This window comes from Heptranchias perlo, chromosome 4 (genome assembly GCF_035084215.1).
Source record: "Heptranchias perlo isolate sHepPer1 chromosome 4, sHepPer1.hap1, whole genome shotgun sequence".
NCBI lineage: Eukaryota > Metazoa > Chordata > Chondrichthyes > Hexanchiformes > Hexanchidae > Heptranchias > Heptranchias perlo.
In genome coordinates this window covers 80,635,774-80,655,808 of record NC_090328.1, presented here as the reverse complement: position 1 = coordinate 80,655,808, position 20,035 = coordinate 80,635,774, and the positions used below count along the sequence as shown (strand labels likewise).

Sequence of the window (20,035 nt, the reverse complement as noted above, 5' to 3'; positions counted from 1 at the left end):
CTACCAATTACCCCAATTGTTGATATCTGCTTACTGGAATTTATCTTTACTCATATAATTTCAATCATCTTAATATGGGTGATTATCAAAGAACAAGAACTGTTGCAGGCTAAAGTAACTATTTACAAACTAAAGAACAGAATGAAACATTAAAAATCAACAATACTAAAACAGTAGAACTTTAGTATAATCGATTAGTATTGTTAGTAAGGAGTTAATTTCGCTCACCCCTCTTGTCTGGTGGCAGATAAAGCTGCAATCAGATTCCTTCATCTAACTCAATCTTGTCACCAAGCCAATATGTTCATTCTTCTTTATGTAAGGCAAAGACACCCCACTCTCCTGCCAACTGGCATCCATTCAAAGGACGTAGCACAGAATGGTTTCTTAACCATGCTCAGCAGATGACCATTCCAACTCAACCTATTTGCAGATCTAATTTTCTACTGGGATTGTGCCCATTTCCTCAAACAACCTTTCATTTGATATTTTATAAGACTAACAGATCTATGTAATTTTGCTTTGACACCTGTTGTTGAAACCTCTGAGTCTCTGCATATCAGCTGCTGTTAACCTCCAATTCTCAGAATAGAATTCATATTAATCTGAAACATTTTCAATTTAGTCTTCCTACTGTGCATGTTTCAAACAAGCTCAGCCGCTTAATATATCCTCTTCAAATGATTGCTCCTGCAGCATTTGGAACATCCTTTCTTTTTCAAGCGGCACATTTAATCAACCACTCTCTCTCCATCACAGGCTTTTCATTGTAAAAACCTTCCCCCTCTCTCAACCTGCATTTTTGTTTTGATATCAGACTAAAAGTTGTTGCATATCAAGGAGATAATACAACATGAAACAGTGAAGCAAACCCCTATTACAGTTAGAATACGTTATAGCAATATGAACTACATTGGAATACACTTTATGGCAGTCTGTATTACTAGCGGTATAATAGTTAGCAAAAAGCTGTAATGCAGGGGAGGAAGGGTTGCTGGGTCTCCTCTCCCTGGACAATTGGCCCCAGCGAACAAAAATCTTAAATAAGTGCCCAGAGCCAAAAAGGTAGTCCCCCTACATTTGCTGTCCATCAGCCTGGTTTTTGCCTGGTAATTTCACCAGGCATATCGAACATCAAAGATCTCCGAATCCTCTGTGTGGCTGGGAACGTGGGAACACCTGACTTTGGCAGTCACCACTCCTGGACTTGCCCCTCCGACAATACAATATTGGAAAATGTGAGGTTATGCACTTTGGCAGGAAAAATCAGAGAACAAGTTATTATCTTAATGGCGAGAAACTGGAAAGTACTGCAGTACAAAGGGATCTGGGGGTCCTAGTGCAAGAAAATCAAAAAGTTAGTATGCAGGTGCAGCAGGTGATCAAGAAGGCCAACGGAATGTTGGCTTTTATTGCTAGGGGGATAGAATATAAAAACAGGGAGGTATTGCTGCAGTTATATAAGGTATTGGTGAGACCGCACCTGGAATACTGCATACAGTTTTGGTCTCCATACTTAAGAAAAGACATACTTGCTCTCGAGGCAGTACAAAGAAGGTTCACTCGGTTAATCCCGGGGATGAGGGGGTGGACATATGAGGAGAGGTTGAGTTGATTGGGACTCTACTCATTGGAGTTCAGAAGAATGAGAGGCGATCTTATTGAAACATATAAGATTGTGAAGGGGCTTGATTGGGTGGATGCGGTAAGGATGTTCCCAAGGATGGGTGAAACTAGAACTAGGGGGCATAATCTTAGAATAAGGGGTTGCTCTTTCAAAACTGAGATGAGGAGAAACTTCTTCACTCAGAGGGTAGTAGGTCTGTGGAATTTGCTGCCCCCGGAAGCTGTGGAAGCTACATCATTAAATAAATTTAAAACAGAAATAGACAGTTTCCTAGAAGTAAAGGGAATTAGGGGTTACGGGGAGCGGGCAGGAAATTGGACATGAATTTAGATTTGAGGTTAGGATCAGATCAGCCATGATCTTATTGAATGGCGGAGCAGGCTCGAGGGGCCGATTGGCCTACTCCTGCTCCTATTTCTTATGTTCTTACAACACTGACCTTGTTTGGGGCAGGCAGAAGCTCCTTATAAGACCCTGAAGAATCTCTGATGTAAGGCATATCCAGGTCCAAGTCTAATTTGCAGCCCTTCCAATTTACTCCCGTACTGGAAGGGCTAAATATTTTCTGCCCCAGTGTGTTCATTTAAAGTTGACAAAAATCATATTTCCAGCTAAGAGTTTGTTGCTGTTTGGATTCCTTTCTAAGGTGATGCTGCTACAGCAGAAATAGAACAAGTTTAAAAACTAACGAGACTTGCGTGCTCGACAATTAGACCAGTGGAGAGCCATACTTTAGACTGAGACCATAGCCAAGAATTTCCTCGGAGCTGCTCGTGCTCCACCGCTGTAACTTCACCAGAAGTTTGGCAGACACGCTATTTACACGTGGAAATTCCTGACCCAGGTTTGAACTCTAGTCTCCAGTCATGTTCACACCTGTGCTAACACTAGCAAGTTGCAACAGTTTTGGTTTGGTTTCCTTTGGGAAGGGTAAGGTAGAAGATTGGCTGACCAAGGACTGGCACTGATGATACCACTGGAGATGTCTCCTCCTAAATGATAATAGGGGCTGAATTGAAAAGGAAAAGAAAGTGAGATAGGTGAGTGGCATATGACTAAAAACATTAAATCATATTATCCTAGAAATTACTTTTGGCAATATTAGTGGACAAATGTTTAATGTGTTTGTTTGACTTTCCTTTGTCTACTACATAAATGCAAACTTTTATGAATTCATTTTAAATGGGTTTATGCACAAAGAGGGATGTCATAAATGTGTTTGGGTGTCTGTCTTTTATTAAGGTCAATGGTAATTTCTAGACTACTGCAAATCATGTCCTAAAAAGTGGGTACAAGTTGATATGGACACGCAGACGGTGGGCGTATGCTGCACGTGCCTGGTCAGTGGTCACAGGGGCATACACCAGGAAATGTTGGATGCACTGGGCAGCCTGCCAGTGAGCTTTTGCACAATAGCACAGAGCATGAAGGAGTCCAGTTCCAGTTTGTTGGGGCTTCAAGCAAAGCATGGAGACCATTCTGTCAAATATGGAGGGAGTGGTCAGCTCCATGAATGACAGTTGCGCCCACCATGATGGAGCCTCTGCTGACAGCTTCCATGGAAGCTCAGACGGCTGCCATCTTGGCTCTGGGGGCTACTGTTGACAGGGGCTTCCAGAGCTTCACATCACTCCTGCTCTTGCACTGAGTCATAGGAGTGCTGATGTGCAGCTCCAGGAGTGGCCTTGGCTCCATGGGAGAGGCACCCACTGTCCTCTCAAGATGACAAGTCGATGGTCTGCTCAATGATGTTTCTGGTGCCATCGCTCTCGTATGCCAACTCTGCAGTTTTGCCCTGTTTGAAGGGGATAGCCCTTGTCACCTGGTAGCCAGCCTGTGACCATATGGCCTGGTAAGAATAAAGGTGACATAGGACTGGCACAGAATGAATGAATTATGATTGCTGCCAGGAAACCAGAAACCTGCATGATGCGCTGCCTGTGGTCGCAAACAAGCTGGACGTCGAGAGTGTGGAATCCCCATCTATTGAGAAAGATACTAGGCTGGTGATGAGGAGCATATGTGGATGTCGTCTATGGCACCTTGGACCCTGGGGAAGCCTGAAATATGAGTGAAGCCTCGTGCTCACTTATCCTGCTTTGCTCTGATCATTGGGAAAGTGATATAATTGTTCCTCCTAGTGTAGAGTGCCTCAGTGACCTCCTGATACAATGGTGAATTTTGAGATGTCGCTGATGTCACCTGCTGCAGCCTGGAACAACCCCATAGCATAAACGTTAAGGGCCTATAGGAAATATAGGTTTAAATGGTACTTAGGGGAACTAGGCTCAAAAGGGTTAAACAATCAAGGCTTTAGCTGAAACTACTATACCATAACATGAACTGCTTGTAAATTAGTGCCTGCCTTGAGAATCTTATTATTGCAAACTAAGGGAGGAACTTAACAGTACCCCACTCCTTCAAACATACTGGAATACTGAAGCTAGCTAGTACTCCCATTATCTTCGAGGCCTATAGGGTGATTCATCAACTGCAGGGACAGGAAAACATTGTGCTAAGAATCTTGTTATTGAGAATAAGGAGGCCACAAGCCACTGTCTCATCTGGACAAGTATGTGTTATCCATATGATTGATTAAATTAAGGGGAGCATTGGGGAAAATACCTGATTGGATGTATTTTGCCACAGTTCTGTTTTTAGAGTATAACTGGGGGGTCTGAGCCTTTGTGTAGAGGACAGAAAAGTACCACCAGGTGGGTAAACAAGAACAAGAACAAGAGTACGCGAATGAAGGAACGGGGAATGAGTTTGTGGCTTCTACCCAAAGGACAACGGGATAATATAATTTTTGATTGTGCTTTGTAAATTACTGCTTAAATACTGTAATTATATTGATTCTTGCTTGTGATAAATGAAGTCATATGGCTATTAACCAATATGGTGTCAGTCTAGAACAATGGAACAGAGTCAAATTGACTACAGGCCACTGTGACCTTGACAGCCACGGGCAGTGCTGTCCCTGGTTTGAGGCTCGAGTATTGGCTGCAGCGGGTGACATACCTTGGTGATAGCCTTCTTGGTGAAGCAAAGGCACCTGAGACATTGCTCCCTAGTGAAGTTAATGGCCTCCTGCGCAGTACCATCCTTCTCCTCCTCCTCTCAGCTGCTTCTGCTGTCTCCTGTCCTCTTGGCTACTCTCCCCTTGTCCTCCAGCCCCAAAGGCCGCCCATGACAGAAGTAAAACTGATGTAATGGCAGAAAAAAGCAGTCCAGCATGGGCAAAAACTTCTTAGAAGTCAGAAATCAGTTGTAGAAGGCAGAAACAGAGGAACTGGATAGGCTATTTAGCCCCTTGAGCCTGTTCTGCCATTTAGTGAGATCGTGGCTGATCTGTTACCTAACTCCATATAACCACCTTAACCAAAGGTATTAAGGGATGTGGGGCTAAGGTGGTTATATGGAGTTAGGTCACAGATCAGCCATGATCTCACTGAATGGCAGAACAGGCTCGAGGGGCTAAATGGCCTACTCCAGTTCCTATGTTTCTGCCTTCTACAATTGATTTCTGACTTCTAAGAAGTTTTTATTGGTGCTGGACTGCTTTTGTCTGGTGGTAGAAGTTTGGAACTCTCTTGCAAACAGCAGTTGATGCTAGCTCAATTGTTAATTTTAAATCTGAGATTGGTAGATTTTTGTTAACCAAAGGTATTAAGGGATGTGGGGCTAACAAAAATCTACCAATCTCAGATTTAAAATTAACAATTGAGCTAGCATCAACTGCTGTTTGCAAGAGAGTTCCAAACTTCTACCACCAGACAGAAGTTTTTGCCTATGCTGGACTGCTTTTAAGAAGTCAGAAATCAGTTGTAGAAGGCAGAAACATGTAGAAGTGTTTCCTAACTTCATTCCTGAAAATCCTAGTTCTGATTTTCAGGAATGTCCCCTAGTCCTAGATCCCCAATCAGCAGAAATAGTTTCTCTCCATCTACCCTATTAGTTCCCCTTAATATCTTGAACTTTGATCAAATCTGCCCTTAATCTTCTAAATTGCAGGGAATACAACCCTAGTTTGTGTAATCTCTCCTCATAATTTTACCCTTAGAGTCCAGTATCATTCAAGTAAATCTACACTACACTCCTTCCAAGGCCAATATATCCTTCCTAAGGTGCGATGCCCAGAACTGAACACAGTGCTCCAGGTATAGTCTAACCAGGGCTTTGTATAGCTGTAGCATAACTTCTATCCCCTTGTATTCTAGTCCTCTAGATATAAAGGCCAGCCTTCCACTAGCCTTTTTGATTATTTTCTGTATCTGTCCATAACATTTTAATGATCTATGTACATGGACTCCTAGGACTCTTTGGACTTCCATTGTTCCGAGCGTTACCATTTAGAAAGTACGCTGATCCATCCTTTTTAGGTCCAAAGTGGATGACATCACACTTGCCTACACTGAAATCCATTTGCCACAGTTTTGTCCGTTCACTTAATCATAGAAAATCAGCAAAAAAATGCCCGGAAGTTAATCAACCTAAAAGGACAAACCAGCAACTATCCTGCAGGGAGTGGATGAGCCCTTTAAATAGCACTGCTGAAGGGTCCTATTAAACTCACGACACTATCACAAGGCAAGTCAGACACTAAGGCAGCCCAATTTCACAAAAGGGTCCTACAACCCATGTCGGACCTTTATTTAAATATGAGCCTGGATTGGTTTGATCATCAAACATTTCTAGTGTTTCGGAGGTACTATTTAAGAGTAACTGGGAGTCTACCAATCTTCTTCCCATAAGATGGCATGCTCACTCCTGCTTGGCAGAAGGAGAGGAACAGAAAATTGATAAAACACTAAAGAGTCTGACTGGTTGCCAGTACTGGAACTCAAGCTTAGACTCATCTCTAACTACTGCAATATGTAAGCTGTCAGGCCACTTTATTTACATACATTTCAAAAGCCAAAATTAACAAGCAGATATGACTAAACAAAATCAGTCCTGTAATACCTCTACTTTTACAACGTGCATCAGTTTTCTTTTCCCCTTTTTAAATAGACACTATTATCAAAGTGAGCTTCAGCACCCAAAGTTTAATAACCTTTAGAAAAAAAATCCCACTGTAGTTTCCTTTAATCAAAATGTTTTCCATTTATTTTTCAAAAATAATCAATTAAAAGCAGCAATATTTGAGTCATGTTTACTCCGTATAAATCTATAGATTAAGAATTTAACATTCATTTGTATCGAACTAGTCTTCATAAACTATTGTAGCAACTAAATAAGGTTTTCAAAGAAACCCAAAAAATGTTTAGACGGCTGTCCATCTTTTTATGAAAAAGGCAATTCAGAGTATATTCTACAGCATAAAATTCATTTAATTATTTACAGCACAAATCTATCCTTAAAATAATAATCAAGATTTTACAATATTTAAGCAGTGTTTACTGCTTTCACAAATCAAGTGAGTGGAGCTAGAGATCAGCAGGCAGTATCCATTATTACCAATTACCTCATGTTACATCACAGCTTTGTTTTAAGTAATGAAAGCAAGAATAATGGTTCCCTTCTTCACATTGTTAAATGAAAAGTTAATCTTTTAAGGGGCTTCTAAGATTTTTGTTAAAACAGCAAAAATAAAAAAAATTGGTATTAAACTATTTCAGCCATTTGATGCGGCTGGTTCACTTACACCTCATTTTGTTTTCAAAAAGGATGTTATCAGAAGTGAATGTCCATTTCACAAACTTGGAATTGGCCCAAGACCCAACACAGCCCTGGGTCTTGAACCTGGACCAATTAGAGAATGTTTGGACACGAGTGGCATGCAGAAACAACAACTGTCTTGGACTGCTCTTGCTCTTCAATTACTAGCTTGTCCTCTCTGCAGCTGTTCTCCTCTGCACTGTTTATTGCAGGGTTCTAGCTGAAGGAGGAAGGAAAAAGGAACAGTGACGACAAAAATAGACAGTGCACACCATTTTGTTTTGGTCTGATACTTCTGCAGCAAGGTAAATAATCACCTCCTTTCCACACATGGGGCTGAACTGGGTACAGGAGAGCAACAGTATCAAGACAGTACAGGCATTTTTCCTGTATTTGCCAGCTCATGAAACCATCCTCAGCATAACAGGGCTGGCTTTACAACCCCACATAAGCCTATACTGGATTTGTTGGACAATCTATTCCATTTAACACAAAGAATTATTAAACACTATATTATAGTGTGTTAGTGGCAGTTAATCAGTATTTTGATAGCAGGATACTGAGGATAGGCTCAGTACATCATAATTTTTGGAAATAATGCAAAAAGTGATAGGGAACCCATGGTATAAGAATGGCATTTTAGAGGAGTTTAGCAAGAGAACATTTAAAATAAAAAAACATGCTCATCAAAACATGTTAAAGGTTAAAAACAGAAAAGATTGTGTGAAAAGATTGCATTCCCCCACTGAAATGGGGGCAATCTAAAAGGGTTTGTATAGTATTAATGCTTTTCTATTTTTTACCCTCTAATTTTTTTCTCTTCCCCTTCTCTCCTGAATGCTTTGACTCCCTCACTGTGCTATAGGTGATCTCCTTCCAGTATCTCACCTGATTGGCAATTATTCACATGATCCTAGATGGTGAGCTTAGGCAGGCTACACAACAGTGTAGTAAATCTCACCAAGCCTGATCCTGTCTCATCTAATGTCCACACACTTGCACATCCGTAGGGGTCACAAGTAGAAATCTTGATTCCCCTCCCTAGCCAAGGGGCACATGGCCAATTATAGCACCCCTGGTGATATACCGGCTGAGATCAGCTAACTCAGCACAGACTAGGACTGAACCTGAGACTTTACTGGTCTATACTGCTCAGAGACAAAAGATGCCGGGAGTCAAAAATCTGCTTTGATATTTGTCCGTCGGGAGTGGAGAGGAGGGGCCAGAAGTTTGGCTGAATTTTGGTCCAAGATCCATTCAACATTAGAGGGGTCAGGGCTGGCAATACCCTCATCTCTGGACTGGGTTATGTTGAGCAACTGGTACACCAGGCTCAACCAGATCTACTGACCCTCAGCTCAGCGTCAGTGGGACTCACCGGGATGGGGGGGTCGTGCTTTTGGACTCACATCAAAAATGTTAGTTTGGTCTAATAATCCTTGTTAAGAAAGAGGCTAATGGCTGCCCCAGTGCCACATTTTCAACTCCCCTTCTGGTGGGTGCCCAAGATACACCTATAATCGCAGGCACACTCCTGGATTAGGGTTGTGAAATTAGTGCACAGCTATCTGACCCTGGAAACATCAGCAGGCTTAGGAGCGGAAGTTCCCCATTGGGCATTTAAGCCACCAGAGTTGTCCCTTGGACATTTGAGGCCATTACCTCAGAGTGATTGAGACAGTATTACAAATTTTTAAAAATATAAATAACTTGTTTTAGAGTTGATCACTTTTGGGTACTGTGTTATTATCTCCAGGCAAAAGATAAATTATCATTGTAAAATAATTAACTGGCCATTAAAAACAAATCCAGTTTATGTACAGCCCATTCTTCATTTCCTTTTTCTGTTGAATCATTTTGCACAACTTCAGCTGACAAAATACACTGTAAACATGCTAGGGCTGCAACAAGACTTTCATAACTGTGCACATATCCCTCTGATGAACTGAACCTATGATGCCTCCCTTGTTTTTCTCAGTCATCAGAGCCTCAAATTTTAATAAAAACCTCTGCATTTATTCTCTGATTCATAGATGATTTACTGCATTAGATCACAATTAATTGTCCTGCGATAAACTTGCACAACCTATGAGGTCTGCTCAACATAGATCGACATAGGGATTAAAAGGCTACAGTATAAAGTGAAGCAGCTGGTCAGCTGAAGAGATGGTCTGGAGTCTGAGTGAGTCAGCAGTCTCCATACATATAACATCAATAATATCTAATAACATAACAATGTATTGATCACACCAACCTGAAAATAGAATAGATTTCTAATACAAAACCTTTTCCAATAAGTGAGAAGGTTATTAAGTGAGTTGGATTATATTCAATGCATGTTGAAGTTACTATTTTAAATAAGGTTAGCATTAAAGATGGTAGGAATGACTCATTATACATCAACTCTTGCACATAGCTTATTAAGTTTGCATTCCTCATGTTCAATTCCATTCCATAAAACACACTTTTTTAGAACTCACCCAACCCCCATTGGTCCAGTGCTGGATTACCCTGAACGTATCAATATGCCCAACCAATAAGATCACTACAGATGAAGTACTAAACCCTGACTGCATTGGACAGATCCCATGCATAAGAAGTGAATATAAAACTAGTTTATGATTATAGCACTGTGCAGTATGTAGAGAGTACAATTTAATGTCCTAGATCCTGTATAAAGCAAGTCAAATTTAAACCAAAGTTGGGATGAAAAACTTGAGACTTCTCAAATCGAAATGATAATGAATAAATATTATAAATGGGATGTATTGTGCGGCTAGTCAGGTTATAACTTGTGGCACACGTCACTCGCGAGTCACTTGGTCACTCTCACTTGCGGAGACATTTATCACAGCACGAGACTGTTCATGCCATATCCCGAGGTCTTAAACTGTTTGGAATAGTTTGCTCTGATAGGGGTACAAGCTTAAAGTATTATAAACTGCACATGGAGTCTCACTGATAATCTGCCAAATGCATTCTCTGCAGTAGTTATACAGAAAATTTCTATGATTCTATAATCATGGAACTCATATTACACTCTGTACCTTGCTATAAGTCATAATTTGATGACTCCCAAATAGTATTATAGTAATAGTGTACTGAACGACAGATATGAAATTAAAAACATAGAAATTCAATAATAGATTTTGTGCTGTATTGCCAAACTCAGGATAAGCTAAAAGACTGACAGAGTCAGTGCTATCACAATGAATCACTTTTCTGTATTTTACTTAAATGTAGGCCCTCGCGAGATCATGGGGTGGAAAACTGAAAAAACATACAGCTACAGAATGTTTATAGTCCTGTTGACTACTCAATTTGGAAATACTCAAATTTGTTTCCCAATTCCAAAATGGCAGGCAACAGGTTACATATAGCACTCAAGTTATGACATGAGTTGATTATGCAGACAGCACTTGCCTTGCCCCTAAACACTTCTTAGTTTGTTCTGACTGTGCTGCAGCATTACAATTAGAAAGCCTATTTGTGCATGATTGCAATCAATTTTTCAATTCGATCCTTCAGCTTTTAAAGCTGAATTTGTAGTAGTGCTTTTTTCAAAGTAAAAATAAACTAGCAACTTTTTTTAGCTAATTTCATTCTCTATGCGATTCTGTAGTGGCTAACTGAAGCCAAGCTATTTAGGAAAATATCATAGCAAATTCACATTTCTGCGGTTTTCATTTCTTGGTTAGAAAGATGTGCTAGGTTGAGGGTTTAAGCTGGGTTCTGCTTTTATTAGTGGAGTGTTTTATTCGCATTTCGGTTGCCTGAAACCACTGCTGAAGCAAATCCTAACCAGACGAAGCAGTCAAGTTCTTACAAAGTAAACTTGATAGGGTTTGCAACTGGATTGATCAGTGGTTAAATGAAGTTAATTCAGGGCATTAACAACAAATTAGTCAAGTGGACTGAAAACTGTTTTAGAAATAGAAAGTGATGATAAATGGAAACATCTTGATTGAGAAGCAGTGAACAATGAATTTTTGCAAAGTTTGTGCTAGATCCTTTGCTGTTCAAACTATTCAGAGATGAAGAAGGTTTTTTTTGGTATTATACTTCTCATCTGGCCACACAGTTTAATGCCATCAGCAAATTTTATAACTTACACATTCAAAGAAATCAGAACCAATTAACTGATGCGCTAAGGCCTAGCAGATAAATTTAACATAAAAAAGCGATAAATTGAACATTTACAAAATGAAGAGATGTCCATTAGGATTTGGGGGCAATTACTCACCATTCACAATGTGAAGGTGTTATAATATAATGAGATACATTGCAAGGACATTTGACCAGTTATTCTGACTTTGTATAGACTGTTGGTGAGGCCATTTTTGAATATTATTTCCTGAGGGGGGCCACTTGTAGTGATATTTTGCCCTGGAGGCATTAGGTTGCCTCAGTGGCTCTCCACTGGTCCATTTCAAAATGTGAAGTAACTCCAAAATAGCAAAAGATGGATTGTTACTATATAGTTTTACAATGGATGCGATTATTCTATAAGCAACCACAATTTTGTGTGTGGGTCTGAATATATAAGCAGCTCTATGATAAAGTTGTCTAGGACTTGGCAATACTGGCCTTCAAACTTTTCCTCACTTGGAAGTCTCTGGGTGGGCTCTGTCCCAGAATAAACCATCATTTTTGATGGAAGTTATTACAGCAGGCTGCACACAGGAAAAAGTATCAGGAAAGATGGAAAACTGGAGTGTACAAAATATGCCTGATTGATCTCTGGGACTATTTTGAAATGGACCAGTGGAGCGGCACTGGGGCAAAATATCACTACAAGTGTCAACCTCAGGAGGAGATCAATTTCTGGGCAATGAATTAACATTCAGCCATCCATCATTTTCAAATTAATTTTTCCAGACTATTCAAGGTTGCCTAATGTTTATCATTGCTTAATTAACATTATTCTTCAGCCAATTAGATTTCAGGCAAGTCTTCAAAAATGAGATGCAATTAAATTAGGTTTAATCTCAATTAGGGATGATAGGAATCTGAATGTGTTTCTTTTTTTTAAAAAAAGGTGACAGTTAAGGAAGGCCTTTTCACTTGCTGTAAATTTTAATCACTATTTCCTGCACAAAATAGCCACGCTCTCCTTTGGATAGAGAGCCACAGAAACATTTTACAGTGCTACGAAAAACCACATTCATCTTATTGCTGCTTGACATTCAAAACCAAGAATGGATTTTGGAAAATTCTGTATTGAGTCACCAGTTTCTTCTTCTGAGTCACAGTGTAGAGTCTCTGAAGTTCCTGTGTTTTCAGTGTCTGACAGGTTGGGGTTACACTGCCTCTTGAGCAGGTTTCTCCATGTAGTAACTGTAAGAGGGATAGTTAGACCACATCATTAATTTCATTGCACAATTAAAAATATCAAATCTCAAATCACATCTTGAACCTGTTCCATGCCCATTGGGAGTTCCCATTCTCCTTCCAATCTAGGAAAATTGTCAGGTATTCTAACTAAACTCAAATGTAGATTATTGGTCAGTGTGCTTTTAAACAATAAATCTATTTGACTGCATTATATTATGATTCCATTTCATAAAGGTGCAATTAGCATATAGAATAGATTAAAAAAATAAACTCCATTTACTAAACTATAGCTGAAATATTTTTACGTAATGATATCAAAGTATTTTGGCCAGAGGTCTAAAATATACAAAATTCTACTTTCTCCAGAACTGAGAATTTAATTTCAGAGTTAAACCCAATTTAACCCCTTACCACACACCATACGTGTTTATTCCTTCGGGGGTAATCTGGCTTTGTGGGCTGCCACTGAGTTTACTTGTCCCTCACAGCACTTCTTAGTTTTAAAGACATCAATGGTTGCTGTGGATGTCTCTGACATAACCATGTCCATCTTCAGTTTTTGGGTTTTCTGTTAGTAGAACTGATCAACCTTTGAAAATGTTTAGCCAATGAAAACTTGTTTTGGAAGCCAGGAGGAAGAAAATAGGTAAGGGTTTTAAAATTATTAAAAATGTATAAAAAGGTTAGAATATAAAAAAGGCCAGATTAACTGAAGTTGAAATAGTACAAATGAAAAAAAGCAAGAAAGAGTGGGAGGAACAGAAAAGCATGACATGGTGAATAGCTATAATGGTTTTCAGCATTAGTGTGAGTTGCTGAAAAAAAGCCCATGGACTTACCACCAGTTTAAGGGTTTAAATAATATATATATATATAAAAAAAATCAGTCTGAGGGAAAAAAAGTTTAGTTCCCTGGCTAAAATCAGATGAAGTACTTTTAAAGGTTACGAGGCATCAAGTTAATTTACACAGAATTATGTTTCACACACTTAGTTATAATATACACCCTCCTACTTCAAAAAGAGTGCAAGGGAAATTTTTTTTTCTTCTTCCTCCTCTTTACTGCCAAAATGGAAAAAGGCCCTCATAATGAGACTCTGTTGCATCATTCCCTCATTAACAAAGAAACTCTATCTTGTTTCTCACTGTAACAGAGTTCTGCATTGGGCGCAAAGGCGATGCTGCAAAGGCCTAAATCACCAAGAATCACCATTTGTCATTGGCAATCACTAACAATCTAGCTATTAGATGAACTTCTATGACAACTAGGCCTAGAGATCTGATTTAAATATATGGCAGGTGCAGAAATCCCAGGTTACAATAAATATACTAGATTTTACAGTAACTAGGGAACATAAATCCTACAGCCTCAACATCCCTAGCGAGGAAGAACTTTTTAAGAGGCAGTAGTTTAAACATTTATAATACCAGAGTATGTACAAATTTAATCTATCCACTCTGGAGCCACTGTTTTCCCCATGTAGATTAATGATTTAAATTTCTAACTGGAGCTGCTTGCCTTCATGCATGATTGCAATTTAACTAATAGCTCACAGTTCAATAGTACAGGAGAGCCCCTTGAAATACAACTATATATATGCTGGGAAGTAGGTTTGATTGGAGTTATACCACTAAATAGTATTTGATATGCACCATATTCTGGTTCACTGGCTTCTGAAAAAGATTGAGAGGTCACGCTATCCAATGCAATGGTGCTTTCCTCTGATAGATCGCACAATGGTCCCACTGAATTTCCTTCATATGCTGTAAGTTCCTGCTCTAGGGCATTAAGCATTTCCTGATATGCTTTCCTAGCTTCCTCAGTGAGTTCAACCATTTGATGAAACTGGTTCTGTAAGTGAAATATATAAAAAAAAGTATTAATTCACAATATTGATGCTTTTGGAGGACATTTTCTGGTTAATCAGTGGAAGAATAAAATCTCTTTAGCTGTCCAGCAACTCCAAATTCATATTTAAAACCTGGCACATTCAGATTTCATTTTCTGCCAACAGAAAATGTGAAATAATATTTTCAGTATATCTATTTTATGATTAAAGTGAAATATTACAGCCATTTACCAAATGCTTCGAACTGTGCTACTTTAGAATTTTTTTTTATTCATTCATGGGACATGGGCATCGCTAACAAGGCCAGCATTTATTGCCTATCCCCAATTGCCTTCGAGAAGGTGGTGGTGAGCCGCCTTCTTCAACCACTGCAGTCCGTGTATTTTGGGGGAAAGGGGAATACAGGAGAATGAAGTCTTCATCCATTCCTACCCCCCAAAAGTTTTATAGCATTTTGAAAACCAGTTTCCCAGCACTGATTTGGGAACAGGCTCTAAATTGAAACAACTAAGAAAAGATACTCAGCTCAGTGTCAGGGAAACAGTTCACGATCACCCATCCTGGCCCCAAAAAAGGCCAGATTGTTGTGTTTCTGGCTGTTACAATTGAATCGGCTTCAAGTTCTTTAGAGTGCTTACTGCACATTTACTCTACTAGTAAACATGCAGTCAGCACTTTAAGAACTTATATATCTGGTTCCAAGTTCACAGCTGGGAACACAGCAATATGGCCTTTCTCACAGAGGATCAGGAGTGGGGGAGGGGATAGTGAGCACCTGCTCCCAGGGTGGAGATGGGTTTTGGGTCAGGATTGGGCTTTCTGGTCGAAGGCGTGGAGACAGCACTTAGAATGGGGTAAGCTGGATTGGGTCGTCAGGAAGGGAGTGGGTAGTGGCAGCAGGAGCAGACATTCAGCAGGAGTTTGATCTTCATAGGCCTCAGGTGTTGAGAATGCCACCACCTGCAGCTAGGAGATGTAAATCATCAATTTTGGAGGACACAAATGGAGTGAACCAATAGAGGTAACAATAAGAAATCAGGCTATGAATAGGAAATTTAAATGCGACAGAGAAAGCATGACAGAATCTGTTATACTTAGAGGAAATGTACACTATATGCAAGACTTTATTACAGGCATTCATATCCCGTGGATTTGGGTGAGTGGGAGAATTGAAAGCTAAGTATAATGATAAGTATCAATAGTTTAATTTGTTGTAGCATTAGCATTACACAGCACAGGTGTTACTCTTATCACAAGAGTGGGAAAGTGTTAAATAACAACAACTTGCATTTATATAGTGCCTTTATTGTAGTAAAACAACCAAGGAACTTCACAGGAGCATTATCAGACAAAATCTGACACTGAGCCACAAAGAGATATTAGGATAGATGACCAAAAGCTTGGTTAAAGAGGTAGGATTTAAGGAGAGCCTTAAAAGAGGAGAGAGGTGGAGAGGTTTAGGGAAGGAATTTCAGAGCTTAGGCCCATGGCAGCTGAAGGCACGGCTGCAAATGGTGAGGCGATGCAAATCAGGGATGCACAAGAGGCCAGAATTGGAGGAGCACACAAATCTCAGAGGGTTCTAGGGCTGGAGGAGGTTACAGAGATAGGGAGGGGCAAGGCCAAGGAGGGATTTGAACACAAGGATGAGAATTTTAAATTTGAGGTGTCGCTAGATGGGCCGAGGCAGGGGCGGAGACGAGTGATATTACAGAGTTGGAAGTACGCAGTGTTGGTGATGGAGAGGATAGGGGGTCGGAAGCTCAGCTTGGTCAAATAGGATGCCAAGGTTGCGAACAGGCTGGTTCAGCCTCAGACAGTAGCCAGGGAGGGGGATGCAGTCGGTGCCTAGGGAACGGAGTTTGTGGTGGGGACCGAAGACAATAAATTCGGCCTTCCCAATATTTAGTTAGAGGAAATTTCTGCTCATTCAATGCTGGATGTCGGACAAGCAGCGTGACATATTCATGACACAAGAACTAAGTGTGACAAAAAGAAGTGAATGCAATTGAAAGACTTCTGATTTATCTAGAGTAACACAGCCTGAAACATTTGGTAACCATGAGTAAATAGCTACATTACTGCAATATTTTAAATTATTTTAAAAATGAGGAAAGGATATCCTATCCATCAAACCAGGAATGATTTTCCTCCTTCCTACCAATAAAATCTTTATTAGAACCCATAACCCTCAACATCAATTTAGTGACCATGTACGGTCTTAAAACTGTAAACTGTAATGTATAAATCACAAATATTATTGCTTCCATCGCTGGACATTTCTTTGCCTTTTTAAAAAAAAAAACACTTCAGTTCCCAGCTGTCATAATGTTGTTAGGGGTCAAGTAAGGATTACAATTTCATGCCTTTAACCTATTTGCCCACTCTTTAACTCCACTTTCTAACAGTTGCTGTCCCATTTGCTACAGTAAGGAATTTATTTACTGGAATCCTGGTTTACAGATTACAAAGATGTCCATGAAAGTCATCCTTATGGACTCCCAGCTACCAAGGGACTGATCAACAACATTAATCTTGAACAGCAAAGAAATCCTTGCTGACAAAATAGTTACTTTTGTCACCCAATATTGCCTCTGAAGACATCTACCATTTTAGGATGGTTCAGCTTCAGTTTAATTCACCAAAACTATCTAGTCTCATCTCAAATAGCCTTTTCCCAGGAGGCACCAGTAGTTGCAATTCAGCATGTAAGCCTTTGTCCTATGCCAGCAAGATTGCTCACAGTCTGTCTGACAGAGCAAAATGAAGCAAAATGCAGACTGAGTACATTCATGCTGTAGTCATACTGTAGCTGAGAACCTAAATGATAGCAGCCAGCTGCAATGCAAGTTAGACCAGTATCCAGGTACCAGAGCACTCTGGGCATGCAGGCTTCCACACAGGTGCAGAGCTCCACATCCTCAGCAACTAATTACATTAAAAACATTCTGTTCAGAGTTCTAAAAATCCCACAGGCTTCCTGGGCACTTCTAAAACTCACTTTCCCTGGAGTTATACTGCAGCTGGTACTAACGAATGGTATACGATGTCCTATTAACTTTAGTGCACTCACAGTTAAGAAATGGCAGTCAGAAGTAAGACCAGACAGTTCCAGTGGATTAAATTACCTGAAACGCCCTAAAATTCCTGACATATTGAAAGAGAATATTGGTTGGCATAATAGTGAGAATGTGGTGCAATATAGATCGAAGGGTATATGAATTATATTCTTACATTTTGCATCAGCATGCAGTCAAAACCTTCACACTGCGTAAAATTGTCAGTAAACATGCACCCTTAGATTTTATACCCCAGCCAATAAAAAAAAATTCAATTCTTTAGGTATCGCCACATCATCCACACCAATTTCTAAAAGGACTCTCTTTATGTCTGAGTGACAGAAGGGGGAAAACAAAAATGAATTTTGACACAAAAATATTTAAAACTTTCCACAAGTGCAGGTGAATCTCTGGCACAATGACTTCCTTTATAACAAAAGGTTACAAACAACTCAATATATGTGGGTGGTTTATGAACATTTTAAGGCTAATTAGACTCCATTCCAACATGGATGCAAATAAAATAAAGCACTCAGTTACTAAACCAGATATACAAATATAGTTAGTATGTTTCAGTAATAGAGAGAGCACATTTTAACCTTGCACTAGTTTTAAGAATACTGGGGCTGAATTTTCTTAACTTTTTCAGTGCTTTTTACAACATCAGTTTCAGGGTGGGTTTTAAGGTGACAAAGACATTCCCTTTCCATCACTCCATTACCTACCTGCTAACTTCCTCAGTCCCAACCAAGATAGTTTAATACAGATACACACAATTGAACAAAGATAAAATATAAAACTACTTCCCACTATCTTACTAAGGGATTATTAAAGGAGTTTAATAACTTAGTAATTAAATGACAAGTACTCTTATTAATTTAGGATGGTTTTGAATTAACAAATGCATCTATTGTTAAAGATTTCCTACAATTATGAATTGATGTAATTAGAACTGACACCAGCCTTTTCGTACACCACCACAAACAGTAGTGGTAATGGCTATTTGTAGAATTCAACTAACTTTCTCAGACTTAAAAAAAAATTGGTATTAACATAGATATTGTGTGTAGGCCCTTTCAGGACCCCTTCTGAAATTCACTCTTCCAGTGGCAAGAACTGAACCTGTGCATCACTGATCCCGGTTCTGACTAACCTCAGCACCGTCATAACTGAAGATTCCAACCACACTAACAGGAACTGCTTTGTTCACACAGCGACCGAGGGCTTTGCGATTGAGAGCAAAAACAAATGGAATCTCTTGTTCACGGGCAACTTCAATTATAGTATGCAATGCTTCATCCAAGCCACCTGGATAAAACAATACAATCATTTTGAAACAAATAATCAAGCATAAACAAACAATGTAAATGTTAAAGTCAACATTATTAAGATGACTAATTTTTAAAATAAAAAATTCCAATAATGTGCATCTCACAAATGCAGTGGCCAGTTTACTCTGGTCCAACCATTGTAGTTTAACACAACACATAATTTTCACATTAATGCACTTTGTGGTGCAGTATCCCACAGGTCATACACTTTGTTATCTTCACAATGTAAATTACTGCTGCTAAAACCTCCACTTCTCCCTAAACTTTCCATTCTTCTGATTGCAGCCTCTTTTGTGACCATGCCTTCAGTCGCCTAGGCTCTGGAATTTCCTTCAACTCCCTTTCCTCCTTTATGATCCTTCTTAAAACCCAACTCTTTGACCAAGCTTTTGGTCAATTTTTTTTTGGCTTGGCATCTATTTGTCCTCATACCTCTTGTGAAGTTACTTAGGATATTTTTCTATATTCAAGGCGCTATATAAATACAAGTTGATGTTGTTGTAAAGGCGAGCTTTATGAATGGGGTGTGGTAGCAAGTAGTCTGATCAGGAGAAAACATTATTTGGAAGAAGAAAAGCTGCATGACAAACTTCAGTAACAGGAAAAATAAAATAGCATCTTAAAATAGAATCAAGCATTCATCTTGAAATCAAACACTGGTTCAAACCTGAAATTGCCTGCAGGTTCAAAAAAATGATCCGTTCCCTGGCTGGTCTTTAAGTTTTCAGTTTTGTTTCTTTGAGGAACTGACATCTCAAGTGAACTGTGGGAAGCCCTATGTTGCAATGTACCTAGACTTCCAAAAGACATGTGACAAAGCACTACCTGAAAGGCTGTTAGTTAAAACTCAAAACTGTGGGGATTTAGGGTAAACCCTGGGAATGGATATAGAACTGGTTGAAGGGTAGAAAGAGAGTACTTGTTAAAGGAGTTATGTCAGAGTGGGGGGAGGAAGGAAGTACAAAGTAGAGTGCTCCAAGACCTGGTGTTGAGACCAGTAATGTTTCAATTTACATAAATGACCTGGATTCAAAAGCTCAATGCCAAAGTAGTGAACTTTGCAAATGATACCAACTAGGTGGGACAGTGGAATCTGAGGAGGCAGTTCAGAATGAGTTGGACAAAATGAGTTTGTGGGTAGAACAATGGCAGATGAAACTTAATTTGGACAAA

General features: G+C 39.5%; 1 protein-coding gene across 3 annotated transcripts in view; it reads right to left on the bottom strand.

The window, feature by feature from the left end:
• Positions 1–12,345: 12,345 nt before the first annotated feature.
• LOC137321061 (selenocysteine insertion sequence-binding protein 2-like) overlaps positions 12,346–20,035 on the bottom strand; it is a 73,923-nt gene continuing 66,233 nt past the window's right edge. For 2 of the 3 annotated variants that reach the window (XM_067983226.1, XM_067983228.1), the window contains 3 exons: positions 18,685–18,839; positions 14,252–14,474; positions 12,346–12,625 (listed from right to left, as the gene is read on the bottom strand). In XM_067983226.1, coding sequence (XP_067839327.1) covers positions 12,453–12,625; positions 14,252–14,474; positions 18,685–18,839 — 551 coding nt within the window. In that variant the 3' untranslated portion in view covers positions 12,346–12,452. The remainder of the gene's footprint in view (positions 12,626–14,251; positions 14,475–18,684; positions 18,840–20,035) is intronic. The other variant, XM_067983227.1, reaches the window with a different exon arrangement.